The sequence below is a fragment of the Diadema antillarum genome, unplaced genomic scaffold (genome assembly GCF_040938485.1).
Source record: "Diadema antillarum isolate AM-2024a unplaced genomic scaffold, OU_Dant_1.0 seq00001484_RagTag, whole genome shotgun sequence".
NCBI classification, from domain to species: Eukaryota; Metazoa; Echinodermata; class Echinoidea; order Diadematoida; family Diadematidae; genus Diadema; species Diadema antillarum.
In genome coordinates this window covers 66993-89767 of record NW_027272223.1, presented here as the reverse complement: position 1 = coordinate 89767, position 22775 = coordinate 66993, and the positions used below count along the sequence as shown (strand labels likewise).

General features: G+C 38.5%; 1 protein-coding gene across 1 annotated transcript in view; it reads right to left on the bottom strand.

Annotated features, from left to right (window-relative positions):
• Positions 1-22775, bottom strand: part of LOC139709966 (mediator of RNA polymerase II transcription subunit 15-like) — a 38555-nt gene that overhangs the window by 8749 nt on the left and 7031 nt on the right. Inside the window, exons 3-11 of the mRNA XM_071621915.1 lie at positions 22559-22613; positions 19296-19352; positions 16549-16698; positions 15337-15513; positions 14750-14955; positions 13908-14006; positions 9951-10004; positions 2449-2525; positions 171-316 (exon numbers count right to left, since the gene is read on the bottom strand). Coding sequence (XP_071478016.1) covers positions 171-316; positions 2449-2525; positions 9951-10004; positions 13908-14006; positions 14750-14955; positions 15337-15513; positions 16549-16698; positions 19296-19352; positions 22559-22613 — 1021 coding nt within the window. The remainder of the gene's footprint in view (positions 1-170; positions 317-2448; positions 2526-9950; positions 10005-13907; positions 14007-14749; positions 14956-15336; positions 15514-16548; positions 16699-19295; positions 19353-22558; positions 22614-22775) is intronic.

Genomic DNA, 22775 nt, shown 5'->3' with positions numbered 1-22775 from the left:
TCCTCTTCAAATAAATCCATGATTTCACTCATTCCAAAATATATTTGAGAACATTTTCAAAATATTTCCAAAAGTGGCTGCATAAATTGCACAAACAGAACTACAGACTACGATGACTTTAATAACACCGACTATATGACCCCTCTGCTGTTGCTGACATCCCCTCTTACCTGGAGTGTTCAGTGTGCTGCTGGGAGATGGCACACTGGGTGGCCCACCTCTCTGGGATCCTCCACTTGCTGGGGAGGGGATAGAGTGTCCCTGAGGGGATGGCGACGGCTGGAAATAACTTGCTGGGGAATGCAGAGGGTTGGATCTGTACGTGGAAGAACACAATAGTATACAATGAGTGCTTCATCATTATAGTGGTAAGTGTACATGTATTCTTGAAGAAACCCTCCAAACTTCTTGCTTCATATAAATGAAAATGTGATATAGTATTATGATCTTTGAAGGTCTGCACACTGCAAACGCAGAAATTTCTGCAGTACATTAATTTTCACATATTTCACGCTACTTCTGGCTAGCAAGAATTCTAAGACCCACGGAAATATCTTAACAATTTTCTCTGCACATTTTAAATGGATTGACAATTGCGCACCGCAAATTCAAGAACTCGCGAATATGTTTTTGAGCCGCTCAGCGTGAAAACTTAGTCACACGAAAATATTGACGTTTACAGTAATGGTAAGAATATCGTAGGGAGAGTTTCATGGTGCACCACAAACATTTCCCTATGATTTACTTGGTTAATGGAATCCCAATCTTCACTTTAGTGCTATGCCATGCATTTTCAGGGCTGCAACATTCACACACCAAAATTAGGGACGTGCTAGAAAAAGTAATCGAGAATACAATGTGTCTGTGCATTACATGCATCTTAGTAGGTGAAAAATTATTCCTCAATGAGGATGGCTGAATGTTGTCTTTGTCAGGACCTGAAAAGATATGTAAGTTTTCAAGGAACTTCCTTCAGGATCATAAAAAAATTGGCAGCTCTAAAACTGTACAGCACCACAACAACAAAATAAAAGGAATCTCAATATTACAGACCAATAAATTGCAGAATTCTTATCTCAATTTGTTAGTTTGATTTTTGGTAAGAACATTTCCTGTGACAGTTCATGGTCGCGTTGATATTGTACAACTTAAGACTGCACAAATTTTGCTTCAATGAAAATTATGATGTTGAGTGTAACAAGTGATCAATAAGAGCAAGAAGAGTCAATCAGCTCTAGCACAATCACTGAGGACACCTCTTAAATTTCATCATGGACAGGAATATGTTTTATTCTCAAGCTCTTCCTCTGTCAAAGAGCTTACATCATCTGGCTCAGAAAAATTTGTCCAAAAAAAGAGAGAAAAACTATAGAAGCACTCTGAGAGCGCAGACCTCCGCCAAGCAACTCATTTCCACCACTGATCTTGTTCTTCCATAGAGATCAGTAATTTCCACCCATATGTATGCATGCTGAAAATCACTCGATTTCCCAATATAGAAACCTTTTGTTACATCATCAATGCCAGCTGCATGGCGTGCCTTACCCTGGAGCAGAAACTAGAGCACGCACTCTAGTGCCATATGAAAACCTAAAAAATATGCAGTTGTACTCCCAAGTTCAATGACTCTACAAGCCAAAATATCAAAAATCCTTCATAAGATCCATAAAAATTGCCAGATCACTACCAAAATTTAATCATCTGTTACTTGTGTCATTCTCAACCTTCCCATGAGTTTCATCCAAATCTGTTCATAACTTTTCGAGTTATTTTGCACACGGACAAACCAACAAACCAACGCCGAAGAAAACATAACCTCTTCCCTTGGCATAGGTAAAAAAAAAACTCTAGTAAAATCAACCCTTCCTGTTTCCAAGGTAAACTCTGGCTTGAACAATGCAGTGCAGGGCATGCATTGTGAAGGCTTTTCTCATAGACCTGGTGGTTTTGTCGAATGCGTACACGGGCGCACTGCGCAAGTTTCCTACAGACACCTATGCTATCGCCTCCTCTTCAGCGCTTACGCTTTGACCCATTTCCATGAGTCCGAAGAAGTCCGATCCACTGTAGTCAGTGTGGTCTGCTCACAGTTCGGCTCATGATTTGGCTGATGATGACAGCTTGATTGGCACTATCATCCAACAGCGCCCCTGCAACTACCGGGTCTACGCACCTTTAAGACAGCTGACACAATCTTAACCAGAGACTCCTAATAAAACACTAGCTACAACTGCACAACACAAGAACTGAGGCCACCATGGTAATGACTTAACAAAAATTAGTCAGCTCTGATCATGAGGACTTAAAGAGGGTTTTCTATGGTAAACCCTAGCTTTAAGTGTGACATCATAACAATAATGTACATGTACTCAAGAGATGTGTGCTATGACTGGATGCCCTGCCCTCCATCACTCTCTGCAGCCAATGAGAGAGGGTCCTTCAACTCACCCTGGGGTCGGTACTTGCTGGCTGGGCTGGGCTGGGGATGCTTGCTGCCTGTACACCGGCGAGTCTGCTACAACAGACTTTTTCAACAAAATAACAAGAAATTCAGACATCATTTTTGTTTGTCAATTCAAAGAAAAAAAAAAGAAGAGATAATAAAATGCACCTGGCACTTTCCGGCGGTCAGGTCCCGACAATATTCACATGCGGAATCATGAAGAGAAACAGAGCAACATTCCATCCAGGACAAGGAGATGAGGATTTTGTGAATGTCATGCTTCTCTTCAACAAACACACTGGTTAAAGTTATTGCCACTCATTGTGCAGGTGAGATTAGCAGGAGAAGTAACCATGTAACCTGGTGCAAGTATAAAAGGGTAAGTATGTGATCTCTTGCATGCAGTCAGTGACTTGTTACTATAAAAGAGTGACGACTATTAAATCCACAAACCCATCCTTCAACAAGCTCGATGGTTAAAGTTATTGCCATGTAACCTAGTGCGAGTATGAAAGGGTGGGTACGTGATTTCTTACATGCACTCAGTGACTCATTACTATAAAAGAGTGATGACTATTAAATCCACAGACCCATCCTTCAATAAGCTTGATGGTTAAAGTTATTGCCATTCATTGTGCTGGTGAGATTAGTTGGAGCAGTAACCATGTAACCTGATAGGAGTGAGTATGAAAGGGTAGGTATTTCAATGGTTATTTCAATGGAGTCAGTAACAATAAGAGTGATGATTATTACATCCACAAACCCAACCATCCCGCCCTGCCAATCGAACCGAGATGGGAAAATCTCTGCACATACTCCTTCACATGCCTAGTGTCACACTGTTGTGCATTAGACCTAATTCAATGTTTATTAGCGACCCCAACTATTTCTCTTTGAGGCAGCTTCATGCCTGCTGATAAACAGCCACTCTATGTCACCACTAACTATATCAGGACTTTTGAAGTATCTGTAGTATAAAACCAATTTCCTTTGCATTACTTTTGGGAAAGTGCATATGGTTGTTTCCTCAAACAATGCTTCCTCTTCACAAGTTAAAGATAATTGATATTTGGTGCATAGAGCTACGCTGTAGCTCCATGTTTGGAATATTAAAAGAAATCTTATCTATGCAAATAATGTGCATTCATTCCTTCTGTAATGCCAGAAGGTTAAAAACCCTAATAATCTGGGTTTTCAGCATTAGAATTTCCTGCCAAAAGCATTCTACATATAGCTTGGCGGTATTTAAGAGCGGTCGCTATGCACAGCTATATGCTGGGTTATTTTTTCGTTAGAATTTCTCCCCCCCCCCCTTTTTTCCCCAACTGTTACAGGTAGAAAATTCTGAGTACATGATACACTTTTAATATATCAAGTATTTCTTTACCAATGTAAAGCAGAAACAGATAATACATCTCACGCTATTCACTTTGCCATCAGCACTCTCGAGTGCAGCACAGAACAGAAGTGAAGGACAAGTTTCACAAACTGATGAACAATGCACATCTCCTTCATTCTTGTACTCACAGGCCTGAATTCACGAAGGTGGTACAAATGAAACCATGGTTTGAACCATGGACAAAAACCATGGAGCGCCAAGTGTCGAAAGGGAATATTTTGTTACGAAATCAGTCACTTTGTCGATGAAATGATTATTTTGTAACAAAATGACAACATTTTGTAACTAAATGAACATTTCGTAACTAAATGAACATTTCGTCCACGGAATGATAATTTCGTTAACGAAATGACCAATTTCGTGCGACACTTGGCGCTCCATGGTTTTTGTTCATGGTTTAAACCATGGTTTCATTTGTACCACCTTCGTGAATTCGGGCCACAAAGTGTTATCTCAGTCTCACATTGCAATTATTGCCTGAATTCCTGTGTAAGGTAATGATATATATCTGCGATTTGAACACCTCTACAAAATTCACCATGATTACTGGGTATTATGCATGGTTGTGTCCATCATTTCACCATTTCTCTCACAAATATGTGACATCAACCATTTGACGTTTCTTCGATATGATTAGTGCCATGACAACCAAATACCAACATACATTGAGAATATTAGCACTAGTGAGAGGAAACTTGTATGATCAAATTTAGAATTATCACACAACATACAAATATTCCCTTTGATACAAAGGAATTGTCTTTTTTTTAACACATGCAGGGATTAAAGAGATTTTGCATGGAGAGATGGAATACAAGTATGAAATATGATACTGAAAATGACAAAGCATTCAGTTTGCAAACACACAAATGCTGACAAAAGACATTGGTCACTAGAACACAAGGAGGACACTGCTGTTAGCTTCAACAATGATTGGCAATAAAAAACATGCAACAAGTTTGGATTCATGCAGGTGTACTAATTCATGACATGGCCATCCATCCAATGGTATTTCTCTTTATCTCAACGAGACCATGATTGTCAAAAAATAGCATCAAGTATAGATAAACACAACTCTTCCATCAAACAAACAGACAAACAATAACTTAAACAGAAACTTGACACTGATGAACAGCTTATAATTAGTTGAAGAACAAATATCTTTTCTACAGGATTTTTTTTTGTCTCAGATAGAGACCTTTCCTGTACATCAGTTGAGTAAAATAAAAATAAAAAAGCTATGGGGGGTCCTAAAATAAGTACTTTGGTATAATAAATTGCACATGTCTAGATTGATCATAAAGTTTCCAATTTGTGACAGGTCGCCAGGATAACAAGGAAAAGTAGAAATTACGCGGTGCGTAATATATGTCCCCGCCGGAAGTAGCATTTAGTAGCAAAATGTACAATATAGGTAAAAAGATCAAGGTCAAAGGTCAAAGAAGTCAAAGGTCAAAATTCTATGTAGAAGTTTTGAAGCCCTCACCTAGTGCCATCACATAAAGCAAACGGAATTGAAATCGGGTTAGAAATAGCGAAGGAGTAGCATTTTGTAGCAAAATGTACAATATAGGTCAAAAATCAAGGTCAAAGGTCAAAGAAGTCAAAGGTCAAAATTCTGTGTAGAAGTTTTGAAGCCCTAACCTAGTGTCATCACATAAAGCAAACGGAATCGAAATCGGGTTAGAAATGGCGAAGGAGTAGCATTTTGTAGGCAATGTACAATACAGGTCAAAAATCAAGGTCAAAGGTCAAAGAAGTCAAAGGTCAAAATTCTGTGTAGAAGTTTTGAAGCCCTCACCTAGTGCCATCACATAAAGCAAACGGAATCAAAATCGGGTTAGAAATGGCGAAGGAGTAGCATTTTGAAGCAAAATGTACAATATAGGTCAAAGGTCAAGGTCAAAGGTCACAACTGAAATTCTGTGTAGAAGTTTCAAAGCTCCCATGTAGTGCTATCATATAAAGCAAACAGAATCAAAATCGGGTTGGAAATGGCGAAGGAGTAGCATTTTGAACATTTTGATCACACACGGACGCACAGACGGACGGACGGACGGACGGACGGACACACAGACACACACACGTACGGAGCCCGTTTCATAGTCCCCTGCTCGAACTCGTTCGGCGGGGACAAAAAGTGATGGTATAGACTGCAAATATCAAATATTATAATGATATACAGAAAGAGGAAAAAAAGTTTGAAAAGGAGCCTTAATTTGTTTGCCTTTTGAACAGGCAATGACCAAGCCTTGCATAACTCCTTTTCATGGCAGGGGTTTTGCACCGTTTCGCACCAAAAGGAAAATTTGTGGAACCAACAGATATTTGGTTCTTTCACATTTCTAGGCAACGTTGTGGCCTAGGCCAGGACTGGCACTCTGCCTGAAGCTGTGCAACAACAGAGCAAGTTATCTTGTGGTCACAAATCACTTCTAGCAAGCACTACTTTTTTTAAATATTATTATTATCTGACAATCTCATTCCAAGAATGGCTGTCTGCTCACATTAAGGATTACCGATTCAGGAGAAAATAATATGCTTTTCTTTGTGGTAATGATATGACAATTACTGCACAAAGTACATACAGAACCAAGATACCTTTTCCAGAATGTGATATGGGCCATCAAACTATGAAGTTTATTATTGTCCCCGCCGAACGAGTTCGAGCAGGGGACTATGAAACGGGCTCCATACGTGTGTGTGTCCGTGTGTCCGTCCGTCCGTCTGTGCGTCCGTGTGTGATCAAAATGTTCAATTTGCTACTTCTCTGTCATTTATGAGCCAATTTTGATTCTGTTTGCTTTATATGATAGCATTACATGGGAGCTTTGAAACTTCTACACAGAATTTCAGTTGTGACCTTTGACCTATATTGTACATTTTGCTTCAAAATGCTACTCCTTCGCCATTTCTAACCCGATTTCGATTCCGTTTATTTTGTGTGATGGCATTAGGTGAGGGCTTCAAAATTTCTACAAAGAAATTTGACCTTTGACTTCTTTGACCTTTGACCTTGATTTTTGACCTATATTGTACATTGGCTACAAAATGCTACTCCTTCGCCATTTCTAACCCGATTTCGATTCCGTTTGCTTTATGTGATGGCACTAGGTGAGGGCTTCAAAACTTCTACACAGAATTTTGACCTTTGACTTCTTTGACCTTTGACCTTGATTTTTTACCTATATTGTACATTTTGCTACAAAATGCTACTCCTTTGCCATTTCTAACCCAATTTCGATTCCGTTTGCTTTATGTGATGGCACTAGGTGAGGGCTTTAAAACCTCTACACAGAATTTTGACCTTTGACTTCTTTGACCTCTGCCCTTGATTTTTTACCTATATTGTACATTTTGCTACAAAATGCTACTCCTTCGCCATTTCTAACCCGATTTCGATTCCGTTTGCTTTATGTGATGGCACTAGGTGAGGGCTTCAAAACTGCTACACAGAATTTTGACCTTTGACTTCTTTGACCTTTGACCTTGATTTTTGACCTGTATTGTACATTTTGCTACAAAATGCTACTCCTTCGCCATTTCTAACCCAATTTTGATTCTGTTTGCTTTATGTGATGGCACTAGGTGAGGGCTTCAAAACTTCTACACAGAATTTTGACCTTTGACTTCTTTGACCTCTGACCTTGATTTTTGACCTATATTGTACATTGGCTACAAAATGCTACTCCTTCACCATTTCTAACCCGATTTCGATTCTGTTTGCTTTATGTGATGGCACTAGGTGAAGGCTTCAAAACTTCTACACAGAATTTTGACCTTTGATTTCTTTGACCTTTGACCTTGATTTTTCCCCTATATTGTACATTTTGCTACTAAATGCTACTTCCGGCGGGGACATATATTACGCACCGCGTAATTTCTACTTTTCCTTGATATTATCATAATTAGCAGGAATATTATAATCATGATCAACATACCAGGTCTATTGGTCTTGCCACTACATAAAAGATTGTTACAGCTATCAAGAAACTTCTTTTTTTTTCTTGTTTAGAGTAGAAGCTCTTCTGTATTGGTACTTTATCTGAAATTGGTGTTAAAGGGATCGTACAGTTTTGGTTGAGACCTAATTTCAGGTTTCTAACATTTTTCGGTGAAATAATGAGAAACCTCTTATGAAATATGAAAGAGCATGTAATTCTGTAAGGAATTCAATGTTTATTTGATGAAAATTGGTTTTGAAATGGCTGAGATATCTAAAAAAGAACGATTCTAATAAAGTGTGGGACCCACACTTTAGTGCGATCGCTTTGTTTTACTTTGTTTTTGGATGTTTCAGTCATTCTAAACCCGATTTTTATCAAATAAGCTTTGATTTCCTCTTAAAATGGTATGCTCTGTACTATATCATAAATGTTTTCTTGGTATCTCACAAAAAGTTAAAAGCCCAATTCTCATCTCCACCAATACTGTACCATCCCTTTAAACTTTTGATCTCAATCCTAATCATTACATCAACGTGAAAACGGGTCAGTCCGCTGATGAACGCTGTAGCATTGACAGCTGAAAATTCAGGAGGTGAATAGAGCGTATTGAGATCAAAAGTTTCATATCACTTTTAGAAAACATATCTTTTTTTTTTTTAAAGTAGTGTATGCTTGTCACAAGATGAAAATGTATTGCAGTAATTGGGCACCACTAGGGCACTACCAATCCATCCTAACTTCGGAGCATACTTAGTAAAGATTCCTTCCTTTCCATTTGTGACATGGAGACCAATTTCAATGTTAAAAGGAACGTTGATTGAATAAAAAGCCTCATTCTCCACCGTACATTCACTCCAGCTCTGGACTATTGAAAGTCTGTAGCAAAGGGTCATTGACCTTTACTATTCATATATTAAACCCAAATGACAAATTCTGGTGTTAATGACATAACATAAAAGCCTACTTTCACTCATTATTCTTAGATGTTACTCCTTTACATATCACAATAAAAAAGAAGAAGAATGTAGCGACTGATCATGCCTGCAAGTCATGTTTAATGGTTGGGACAGGAAGGACTGTAGTATCTCTCGCAATGCATTGTGGGAAGGTATAGAGGTGATTTCAGATACACTGTATACATGCGTTTCCATCATTGTCATATTCTTTGTACTGCCAAACCTCATGCCAAATGCATTCATAAAGGGAGGTTTATGCAAATATTTCAGAATATCTGCAGGAAAGGTGTAGAAAATTATGGACAAGCTGAGTTGTTTGAATTGAATACAACTGGAATTTTTCTTGGCATGGGGTATAGCCACTTTTTCAATCATCTTAAACTTGTAATTTCAACACAACTGACATTCTACAATTGATTATTCGTACTTTTTATCTTTCATTACTTCATTTTTGGATTAACGAACCTTCAGAACAATGAACCTTCCTTCATTTTCAGATTATCAAACATTTGGACTAACAAACCTCATTTCATTTTAGATTAAAGAACATTCAGAATAATGAACTGTAACCATTTTATTGTTACACAGAGAACTAAAGAAAGTCAAACCCCAACACACAAGATGCTGAATCAGTCCAAATGTAACATTCTTTGATCCATGATAAATGCAGGGCTTTTTTTTTTCGGGGGGGGGGGGGGGGGAGGATGTGGGAGAGGGTTGAATAACCATGGTGGATGTCACATGACCTTCAATGACAAAAAACATGCGGAGTGATCATGGCAGTTACAACGGTGCAAACATATTGAAGATGTCCACTCTAGATACCAGACCAGCGTCACCTGAATGATTGGGTTGCATTAGTTATAATGGTGGAATGGTAAGTGAGGTGCTCAAAACAAGAACTAAATGTGGTTAATTTGAGTTGACGGTTAAAACTGTGAATCGGGGAACGGACGATACGAGAGGAACATGCCGGGCATGTCAAGACCATGTCACCAAACAGTAACAACCAATGAATGACAACTGTAACACCGAACTCATTTATGCCATCGGACAAACTTGCTATGGTAATACATACAAACACACAAAAGAAATGCCTCTGTCGGCCAGAGGGTCAAGCCGGGCCCAGCCTCCAGAGGAAACAACGAACTACTATGCTTGGGGGTACGGACTGAGGGGCGCGGGGGGCAGCTAATGATACACACCTGGGGGGACATCATGTACGAATAGCCACCATAGGGAGACATGGGTGGCCTGGGCTGCAGGAAGGCAAAGCAGCAGATTAAATAGTTGGGGTTAGTTGGTCTTCAGGTAGTGCTCGGTATATATGTATGGATTAATTAGTTAATGGAAAGTTTACTAGTACACAACCAAAGATGTCTAATCCTTAGTTGTCACCTTCACGTGTGTGAGTTCCATGCATGTACTTCACTCACAATACGATCAGCTTGTCAAGCTCGTCAACTGGAAGGAGTTTAAAACTATCCGTCTCATATTCTGATAGATGTTACTACATGTGTCACTCTTCGCTGCAGCATGAGCATTGATTGATGGCACACAGAGATCTTCATGCATGTCCTATCACCACAACCTTCAGATATTTGCTGACTCAAAACTGGGAATCCCATTACAAATACACTGAAATTTAGAAAGAAACACAGATTCACTCTCCCATTCAAAAAGACAGAACATCAACATATTTTTATTTTTCCCTGAAGGAGAAGTGACAAATTATACCTTCCATTGAACACATGTGCATGAATTGCATTATATCAACTCTATTTCCACATTTAACCCTTTCAGCACCACAGCAATAAAATCAGATTGCCTTTTATGAAGACCCTGCCCACAGTACTCAAAGAGTTAACAGGTAGGTGTATAGACCAGATGATTACTTGAGGCCACCAGAAGATAAAAAAATAAAATTTCAGATAACGGTCTTTACACCTTATAATTCTAAAGCCATTTCAATCCTTTTTTGTTTTTTTAAATAATTAAGATTTCATTATACGTGTAGATGCTCAAAAGTATAAATTCATTCTTTTGATACTGTGTATACAACTTTACAGGATTATACATGTGCCTGTTCTGTCAAAATCATCATATTTTAATCTAGGTAATGTGCTGTTTGAATGTCTCTAGTTTCTTCAAAAAAATAAAATCAAACTGAATAAAAATAAAAATTGCTATCTAATGAACCTCAGGCACACTGTGGATACGTCAGCTGCCATTTCATGGCAAAGCCTTTTTATAATCACTGTGTATTGACTACTGAACCATATCAAGTCACAGAACTGTGGTCTAATTGATGGGCAACATTCCTAGAATTGCCACAAAATCACGACACCTGAAATTAAGCATTCAGTTTCATGTCGCAATCAACATTGGCTGGATGTTTGTGGTGACAACTCACACATTTACAATAAATGAGAAATTGGAAGTTGGCATGAAAATACATTCTATTAAAAAAAAAAAAATCTGTATTTTCAACACTAGATTGAAAGAAAACAACACACACAGCACATTCAGGGATCAGCAAGCATGGTTTTGGCTTTAAATCATAATGTATGGTGGACAAACATAATGAAATTAACAAACACACTCACATACACACTAAGCATCAGAAGAGTAGTCAAATAAATCAAATGTGGGCAAAAATGGGCATTTGAGAACACGGCACTGCACCTTTTACAGCATATGGCATTCATAAAATTAATAAACAAACATGGGATAAAAGCAAAAACTTTGGACAATTGACATAAGCAGCCTTGCCAGAAAAAGAGAAAATATAATTTGAAAAATCATAGACCTACTCAACAATTCATTTGAATTAGCAATAGTCAATGCCGTTCACTCATACGAAAGAAAATTTGCATAAAAGTGGATATGATAGTGTAACTGAGGTATGACAGAAAGGAAAGCATTAAGCAGCCCCCTCCCCCCCCCCCAAAAAAAAAGAAACAAAAATAAGTAGAATACAGCAGCCAGATTAAACTAGTCTAGTGTACTGAAATTGACCACTGATTTTGTCTTTCATCGAAAGGCAAGATTACAATTAGGGATGTCTCAACTAAAACTTACAAAAGTAAAAGAAAAGAAAATTGACTTGACAGACATAGTATGGGAAATGCAAAGAAATGCTGAGTTCATCAATAAAAGGACAGGGAGAGATTTGAGGATTCATTTCAATTAAAAATGCTTTACAAAAAAAATGAATATGACATACAGATTAGGCCTGTGGGAAAAAAAAAGTACAAATATGCACAATGTAGACTACAAGTTCAACTGCAGGAGCTGATGTATGCTGATAAAAAGGAAAACTTGACAAATAGACACACATTGTTCCATGCACTACACTGAAAGGCAGAATAAGACAAGGAATTATTTTTTTGCTCACTTATGAGGATACCAAATGGAGAAAAACTGTATGTGGGAATGCTTTGATTTCAGCTTAATACAAAAACCAGGGTGCTACATAACTTTTTTTTTCTTAAAAAAAAAAAATATATATATAATTGCCCGGTCGGCTAGCAGATTCTCAAATTGTTGCAGAACATCAATTTTACTTGCTCAAAAAGAAAGTTGTTGTTGCATTGCATTGGGCTTCTTTACAAAAGTGTTGGAAAGTTGCTGAAATGAGAGTACAGCGTGTTGCACCATTAAACAGACATTATCTTTGGGCTTCTGTTTGGTTGATGTCATGGGTTTGAAGGGAAAATGTAATGAAAAGAGGTTTTAAACTCTTTGCTTGTCTGATTCAGGCAAGCATTTTTTTTTCTAAATGTTCCAAAACACCTGCCCAACTTTGATTTTCACTTGCCCTGGGCAGTCGGTCAAGCACTTATGTAGCATCTTGCATAACACTGTGTTTGCAGGAGATAACCAGCCAAAAGCAGGTGAGTGGAGATAATTTCTTGAATAGCATCCACTGAAAAAGTTGCACGATTAAAACAAGTTGAATCTATATATATCACTCCTGGCAGAGCTGCATTAATGTAGTGAGTTGTAACAATCATTACAGCTAATGAAATGATTGTCATGTGGTATGTGTGCTGAATTAGACCTACATTAGAAATTACCCAAAATTCACTCCCTGCACTAGATCCTATATGAATAATGTTGAAAACTGAGTGAGCACATGGCTTCATTCATTAATGTACTAACCATAACAATATGGCATTTGTAGGCCAATCTACATTTTCTATGGCATGATTCCATTGAAGGTTGTTAGATGAGGTATATAGACGAGGGGTGAAAGGGCGAAAGGAGATCTGAAATCTCCACATTCCACTGTGCTGATTCTTCATAAGAATACTGTTTATTAAAAACAATATTTTCGAGGCATAAAATTGTCACGAACTGGAGCTGATGGCCTTTTTCGCGGCATGACATTTTCACGAGTTACCTCTAACATTCAATGCGTATAGAGTAGACAAGAACTTTCACATGCATTTTGATTTCGCGAATCTTGGCTCTCGCGAAATTCACAAAATTAAAATGCACGCGAACATTACTCGTTTTACAGTATATATCTCAGTTTTAGTTTGATGTATACATCCTGACAACATAAGTATACACGTTGTAAAACTGTGTTTTGATTTGAGAGCACTCTATGCATGGAAGTGTTTTAATTTGTACCTCAACAATGCAATTCCAAACCATACGTAGGTAGTGCAATATAGTGGTTCAAAGAAGTGAAATACTGACCACAGTGTGGTCATGGCTTTGTTTTGGGAAAATGCATTGCAGAATTATCATCATGGGTATGGACAGGGCTTGATTATCATCATTGTTTTAGAGGTAGTGGTTTTGTGACTTTTGGGACATTTCTTGGAGAAAAAAAAAAGATATAAGAGGAGAAATGAACGGACAAATATTATGCATATACGCTGCTGCCAAAGTCTAATGCATGGACAACTTATGTGACGACCAGGAAAAAGCCTCATACAGAATGACCATAAAAAAAGAGAAAGAGGAATGTAGAGAGGTGGGGGGGGGGGGGGGGGGTACAGAAGGAAGGGGGAGGAGAAGAGGGGGACAAGAAGAGGGGGAGGAGGTAAAGTGAATGAGGGGAGGGGAGCAGTGAGTATAGACAGAGTGATCATTGGTCAGATACAAATGTACATGTACAAAGTAGGTGTGTAATGGCACGGGAGCCTTACCTGAGGGGGCGGGGTGGGCTGTCCCGAGAAGGTTCTGGCCACTTGTGGGCGGGGCTGCATCTGGCTCTGGGGGTTCTGCGCCTGCATCACCATCTGGTTCTGTGGAAAAATAGGAAAATTGTACTAATACTTACTGATGGCAGACCTTAATGTATTGACATCATGTCAGTGTTCATCTTTGCATTTTATAAGATATTTCTTGAAAGTGAGAAGTACAAATAGGAAGCCCTTTCCAAGCAAAATTTATAAATTTCACCCTTGAAGTTTCAGCCTTTCAAATTCTATTTCCCAAGGTGCTGTATGAGTCTTGTCAAGTTGGCTAAATCTCTATTTGCATGTCTAATCAGCAAGATGCAGATGTTGATTTGCTGAATAATACACAGTCCTTCCCTCCCCTCAGTTCTGATCCTCAATTAAAGTTTTACCTTTGTAAAGTCTTAAATGGGTCGCCTACAGCACGGCTCCACATAAGCCGTGGCCCGTTGGCGCGGGACCATTACAAATTGACGTCTGGCCGCCAAATTTCTCAAAAGGTTATTTTTTGGTGGCCTGATTGGGCAGTTAAAATTCAAAATGAAATGTTATATGTTCCTTTTATTTCGAGCCACTACATTTCTTTTATGGGCCACAAAAATTTCAAATTCAAGGACTTTTGTGGCCCAAACGGGCCTCCAGAGAAAAATGTTAGTGTCGACCCTTGTCTACAGGCTTACAGCAACCATCTAAACAGAGACAAGTCAGTGATGAAAATGACAGGAAACACATATAAAGAAACAAAATTAACAAACAAACAAAGAGTATGTATGACAAAATCTACAATCATCCAGGACAAATCGTCTCACTGGGAAATTTTGCTGGGCCCTGGGCATCTGCTGCATGAGGCCAGGCTGCTGCATGAGGCCCGGCTGCTGCATGCCCATCTGGCCCGGAGCCATGTGTATCTGCTGCCCCCCAGCCTGGGCGGGTGCCCCTGGCATCCCTGGCTGGGGCTGGGGGGTCATAGTGTTCGCCCCTCCTCCTGGTCCCTGGAATCCACCTGGCTGCATGCCTGTAAAGCAAATAATCAGTCCTTTGTAAGTCAAGTGAATGCGTGCATGGGATATATCATGAAATAACAAGTCATTGAAAAAGAAAGCTCTGATTCCCTACACATTCAGAGGAAAATCATATTTTGTTCTCCTCTCCTGACAATGGTAATGTGATTGGGAAATTGGTGGGGTGGGTGTGACAAGGGGTAAGGAGATGGGTGAGGTAGGTTAAGGGGAAGGAGAAGGGGGTGAGTGAGGGTGGATGTTGCCAGGCAGAATGGGATGGGTGTGGGTAGGTGTGACAAGGGAGAGGGAATGAGTGACAAAGAACATGGGGGTGAAAGGATGGGTTAGGGTGGGTGTGGCAAGGGGGGAACAGATGAGGTACAGGAGTCACGCACCTGCTGTGGCTGCTCCCTGGTAGTGGGGTATCTGGGAAGGTTGTGACTGGGGAGCTGGTTGAGGCACACCCTGGGGTACTCCTTGGGGCATGTTGGCTCCTGGCTGGCTGGTGGCCGTCATCAGCTTCTGCAGCTTCTGGGCCATTTGCTGCTGCCGCTGGTCCATGGACATTCCCCCTGAAATATAGGTCAACCAACCAATAAACAAACATAGACAACAAACCCACGCATTTCCCCATGTCTCTTGTTTTTGTATTCATCAGGAGGATTGCACCTAAAGCCCTGTAAATTATTTCTGCCATCCATGTCAATTATGATACTACCAATACTTATCACTACTAATAGTACTGCTAGTACTGCTTCTACTTCTAATAATAATAGCAAATATTAACTTGTTTTCTTCCCCTTAGAAGTCGTAAGATTCATCATAAATGTGTCAAGAGGTACCCAGTACCTTCTACATACCTTTAGCTACCTTGAGTCAGCAACAAAAATCATCTTCCATTTTTAAAAACTTTGCAACATACTGCGATATGCAAATTTGTCAACTTTGTTAAAAAGCCAGGACAAGTGAAATCAAAGTATTCCAAATCTGATAAAAAGTGCTGCTAGAGAACGACATGGGATTATGTGGCTTTGGTTAAGGAAGTATTGTCATTCCACTATCATCAGAGAAAGGTTCAGCACATGTGTATTCACATGCAGCACTCCACATATCATTCAGGAATAATGTGATGCACCCAGTCATTTCATAGGCACATGTGCCCAGCACAGTCTCTTTAATGTCGTGAAGTTGTATGAACAATGGAGTCAGATGGGACATTCTGTTTTCATCTAGTAAAACAGTACATTTCGTAACTTGGTTCACAGTTTGTCTTGCATGTCAAACAGAGATCCAAGCAAAATTCAAACATGATGAAATAACTGTGAACTAATTATAGCTACACTGACTCTTTGATCATTTGATGTCATGTTAATTTTGACACTTTTGTCTGCCCGTACTCCACTAATGCTCGCTTTTCTAGAAAGCAAGTACCCTTACATACACAATGTTTGGACATTTTTGAACCACTAATGGATATGAGAAAAGCATCAGTGAGAAAATAAATTTAAAGTTTGCTTTCACACACAATAATGCTTCTTCTGATGTTTGCAAATGACTTCTTGTGACAGTCCAAAAGGGCTCATTGACTGATGAGAGTAACAAAATACCTTGAGGCTGTCCCATCTGAGTCCTCATCATCGGTCGGCTGCCTTGGTTACCGACTCCAGGCACCATCTGAGCTGGGTTGGATGTTATCTGGAGGCCAGCATTCTGTGTCTGACCCATTTGTGTGAGTCCCTGCAGGGCTACCATTGGATCTACGTGCCAAGAGAAGGACAGATATCAGTTACAATTCATATACAATCAGTAAATGGTCAAGAATATGCAGTAGTCAGAGTTTTCACACAAGGTTAAAGGTGAGATAGCATCTTTCACCCTGTGCAAATCTCATTCTATTGCACATACATTGTACAAAGACCATTCATTATTTTTGAAATTCAAACTCAAATACATTTCCATTTTCAATATTACATTTTTTTTTGGCGAATACAGTCAATCTTGCTTAAGTCGACCTCACATAAGTCGAAGGCCTAAAGTCGAAGTCCTCTTCTCTTTATATTCTACTGATTTTAATCCCTCATAAGTCGAATTTTCTCGAAGTTATTTCTCGAAGCTATTTCTCCAGTCCAAATAGATTCGACTTAGGCAAGATTGACTGTACGACAATTACAACTAATCAATGTAAAATTACAAAATATATATACATACATATATATTTGAAAGCAGAAAAAGAAAATGAACTTAGTTTGTTAATTACAACACGTTGGAGATTAACACGCATGGTCCAAACCATGGCCTGAGCATTAGAACAGCCATTTCTCAAGGCAAGGTAAATGGCAAGCAGTGAGTTTGATGAAAAGCTTGGACCAATATTCGTCGCTGGTGATGTCATGGTGCACTATCCAAAACTACTGCATGCTCATTGCATGCTCATGCAAGAGTACATTTTAGCGAATGACATGTGATGAGCAGTCAACCAATCGTGAAGCAAAATTCTCAGTAGGGTTCACATTGTATACATCATGTATTTCGTGAGTACTTATATTTCATGTAGTGGGACTAGCAATACGATTCCACAAGCGGTTGTATGTGCAATCAAGATCCACAGTGATTTTAATGAGAAATCAGTACTACATTTTTTAGTTAGTGAGTTCGCTCTTCAGTGGAAATGTATAATGCATAAATTGTGTTACAGCAGGCAAAATTTTTGCCAGTTGTTAATTTCTTGAATATCAACGACTTGCATTTTTCTTTTGCCTAACCATTCCTTTTTCCACATTCCAAAATACCCTCATTTTGTCTCCCTTGCAAATATAAAACTTGCAAAGATATCAGGTACATGCAGAATTTGTTACGATGGGTGATAACATGAAGAGACTTTCAAGTAACCTACGTATGCTGTAATGAAAATCTAACAGCATTCACAGTGTTCAATAGCAAGAGAAATGCCAGCAAAGTATGTTAAAGGGGACTATGCTTGCTATTAGGAATGTTCACACCGTATATGCCTTATGATTGCAAACTACATTAAACCTGTCTTCTATTCTGACATCACTTGCATAGAAATTCAACTTACCGGTATTCACAAAATCTTTGAATATTTTGGACAAAGCAAAATTTCATGACATCTGTTTAAAGATAATATAAAGTTTTGGTACCTCAAAAGTTTCCCTGAGTTTCCTTGTCTTAGTTTGTGTTTCAGGTTAAAGTACCTTTCATATAACTAACATTGTGAGACTTACTCGCCCCAAAGTGCTCTCATGTCTTAGTAATCATGCAATAATGGTTTTGTACAATATGTGTATATTGATTCTCGCGGTACCGCGTCGAGTCAAACTAACGGCTTGTTCGAATTTTTCAGAGCCCGCTCTGCTCTGGTATGAAACCATTATTGCATGATTACTAAGACATGACAGCACTTTGGGGCGAGTAAGTCTCACAATGTTAGTTATACGAAAGGTACTTTAACCTGAAACACAAACTAAGACAAGGAAAATCAGGGAAACTTTTGAGGCACCAAAACTTTATATTATCTTTAAAAAGCTCCTATTTACAGTGGAAAACGTCAGTGCTCACCAAATACTATGGCATTCTACTGTATACTTATCCAGAAAATGTCAAAGGTGTAAGTGCATCCTAAAATCTCTCCTGTGATATAAAACCAGTCATGTCTACTCAAACCTCAGGGTAAATTTAGATAACGGTATTTAATTGGTAATTGAATTGAATTATCTTTGTGTTTGTCATCAACTATTCATTTCACAAGCTTTTGTTAACCCTTTCTGTGCCACAGAGTCAACTGTGCTCAAACTTTGCACACAAACCTATGAACAGGTGGCACATACAGAGTTAAAGCCTGTGTGATATATAACTCAAAACACGTTGAAAATCTATCATTCAACTAGACACTTAGAAAACAGTAACTTCATGTCTGTTTCTTTTTTTTTCCTACGGACAAATCATATAAAAGATACGTACCATCTCTAAAAATATGTCATGTAGTAATACACAGTCTATACGCCAGCTTGTGATGCTGACATTCGTAAGGATTCCATCTAATTGATTGAAACTTTGATACATCTCTTCTTTTTTTTAAACTATGTATTCTGCTTTAAGAAAAAAAGAAGAAGACTGTACTTATATCCTTGGTATGTGTGTCATTACTAGGGTGAATGCAAACTTGATGTCCATTTTCACAGTTCAATTTTTATAAAAAAAGCATACCTTCCTGCCAAAATATTCCTAGAATGACATGCAAGCATTTAATGATAAAAAATGACAAAAATGGAACTACCCTTTTTTAAATCTGTTTTTTATATTGAAAAAGAAAACCCTCTTGATTTTTTTAACTTACCTTGTTGCTGGTTGGCCATGTTGGGGGTCATTCTACCTGTGAGACCCTTTTCCTTAGCTGCAGCATGAGAAGACAGAAATGGTTACATATTTGGTTAATACAAAGTGAGCAAATCAACAATCTCTTCCTAATATGCAACAATTGGCTAAATCTGTGGCATAATCAACATGCTATAAAGTTCCAGCGTACAACATTTTGTTAATGCTACTTTTACATTATGTTCCCAGTTGCCATGACGATCATGGTTCAGATCACTGTGGACAAAACAAACAGAATTGTGTAAATTTCATTTACATTGGACATTAAGGAAGAAAATTATGGGCATCTAAATTTGTACATGAATTCACACTACAATCATGTATGTTGATGTCAGTCACAACCATTAATATAAATTACATATTAAATTAAAGTGATGATGTTATTGCCTCACAAATCTCGAATCAACATACACAGACATTTTTACTGACCTTCCTTTTTGGATATTAAAGTGAAAAAATTGTACCCTTCCGACTGAATTATTGCTGTGCTGTAATAACGTAGCAATGATGAACTTAAGTGGGAAAAGTTTGTAATTTACAAAACTATCGCCCTAAAAAAAAAAAATGTTCATATCAGTGCATGGAATGATGAAGATGATGTCATCTCCTTGTCAAACTTGCATTTGGCATTGCCAACAAGATCTCTGTGCATTCCCTCTATAGCCGCAGCAACACTGGCAAAAGATTGTGAAGTTTAAGATAGTAAAGTCTTCACAAAGTTTGCACCTCCGTCTGCACTGGCAGTGGTACCCGTGCGCCACGAAAAAAGAAAGTCTGACAGCTAGTGACTGTCACGTAGAAGTGCACACACATACTTGTACAATACAATGACTGCGCGCTTCGGAGGCACTGCCCGCAAACAGATGGTGGACTTGTCATGTGACAAACTTCGCAAATTTTCAGGTACTAGCATTCACACTATCCAAAGATCAAGAAATTGGCAGGGGTCTTAGAAACATCCCGAGTTTGAGTGGGAAGTTTTGCGGAAAGTTTTGTGGAAGTTTGCAGTCATGCTGGGAAAAACTTCGAGAAACTTTGTGATCTTTTGCCAGTGTTACCGCAGCTTACATGTGCCATGGTTTAAACCCCCTGTGTGCTACATTATTCTGAGACCGCAACACACACAGCATGCTTTTGGAAAACATTAGACTGTTTTTCAAAGTCATGTAACTTTTGATAGAAATATCTATGTTAGACATGCAAATAGCAAAGTTGTAGAGAAAATTGCAAGCTTTGCTGTGATGTAAATCTCATGTCAAATCTATGATTATCTTTCTTTCAAAAGGCCAGTAGTGACATTTCTGCCCAGGTCTGGGAGGCATAACTTTTGTGCAAACAGCCGCTAGGAAAACTTTGAATTTACTTGTAAAAAAAAAACCCCTAGGAAACACCGCTATTCAATCGTAACGCAATACAATCTACATGTGCGAGAAATGGAATCGTAAGCAAAGAGCACAGTACTGTGGCTTTTTGCCATTTATCAATAGGTTTGGGCGGGTTTGTGCATTTGAGCAAAACATGTGAACTTGGCACAGCGTCGATTGAGGTGGGCATATGAACGTGGCAGATAAAGACTTAAAAACATGTGAATCTGTAAAACATTTTTTATTAAATCTTCAATTTCTGTGAAATTTCAACCACTGTTTTTTATCTACTCTATATTGTATTCATATTGTTCAGTCAACTTAGACAGGGATTGGAAATGAACTTGCAGTCTACAATATGATACTTTCATTATGAAATTCCTCAAACTTGGATGGCATCTCAATGTGTTATTCTGAGATATGCATTCAAACTGTTCTGTTTGGACTAAAGTCTGTGTTATGTTCACTTCACATTAAAAAATACACTAATTCTTCAAGTATCGGATATAAGAAAACACACAAAAAGGAATACAATCCTGAACATTCAAGGCACTTTGAATTACCGTACGCCTTCCAACCTGAACAGATCTCTTTGTAAAAGATACTGATCTAGACAGACAAAATATTTCAAAGATACAGTGTACCCATCTCCTTTATTGGACTCAAATACATAAAATTATTTGGAACTGTAGCCATTAAACACACACTTTCACATGTCACTAGGAACCATGAAAAGCGATTCCAAGCCTATACATGAAATATTCTATAGGATTTATAATAAAATTACAAAAGTATGCCATGGTAGTGTAGCATTTCATTCTAAATCATACACATTGTACGTGATCACCATTGCCAGTAATATGCACACAGAGTGAGTGGCTCTTGCACAAATGCAGCTACATGAAAAACATTTGTGGGTAGGTAGCAAGGCAGGCAAGTAGAAGGGTCAGCAGTACCCAGTATATCATCTGCAAGTACCAGTTAAGAGAGAACAATGCACTCTATACACAACTTATGAGCATATGTTGCAGGTATGTCTGAATTATACTCTCATTTTTCATGGAGGCCTCCATAAAAAATAGTATGTACTTCCTCTTCCTGAATACACACAAAATGCTGACATGTAATACCTAGCAAAACTACAGTGGCATCACAAAGACTACAAATGTACATTGTATACTGAAACATATTCATACTGTGATTCAATTGTGTGAAGAGCTTCTATGTATGCATTTCTAAGGTTACATTTCCACTAGAAACTTTGCACGATATAAAAATTAGGCAAATTGTATGATGGCCCTTCACTACTGAAGCAGTGATGACAAAACTTTTTAATGCAAAAAAGGATTCCTTTGAATTGATCAAATGGCCACTGCAACATGCTAGCTCATTAATGTTGAGTCCATTATTATAGTGACCTATGTTGGGTAATTGTAATACACACTGTTTGTCAAACCACTCACATGCAAACCTTGCACTACAACAGCATGGGGTATGATATTTAGGACACAAGTTGTACCTCGTACTGCTCTGTTGCGGTAACTCTAAATTGAAGGGAAACTTGAAGGTAAAGTAACCTCCACAGATGTCTTCTTTGTATCAAAAGAACCCAATGAAAAGTCTTGGAGCAACATTTCCTAAAATCATCTGGCAATTGTTATGGAAGCATGATACTACCACTAACTCTGGCTATTATCACACTACCATTCTCAATTTATTCCATGTACACTTAACTTTGAGTTTGCAAAATGTACAGTTTTATTCTCCACTTTGTATGAGAAGCAACAAGATGAATGAGTAACTCAATCACACAGAAACTAAACAGATAATATACCAAGTGAGACACCAGTGATGTACTTACCATTGCTATCTCGCATGTGAAGAATGAGTCGGGCAACCAATCCGAGATAGCTATCCTGGAAAAATTTTGGTGGGTGTAATGAAACATTGAACGGAAAAATTATGAACATGGAAGGAAAAGAAGGGAAGGAAGAGGAAAACCGACCACGTAGCACATCCAAACTGGGCCTACTGAGCGAAGGATACACGCACTCACTCAAACAGGATGTACATGGTAT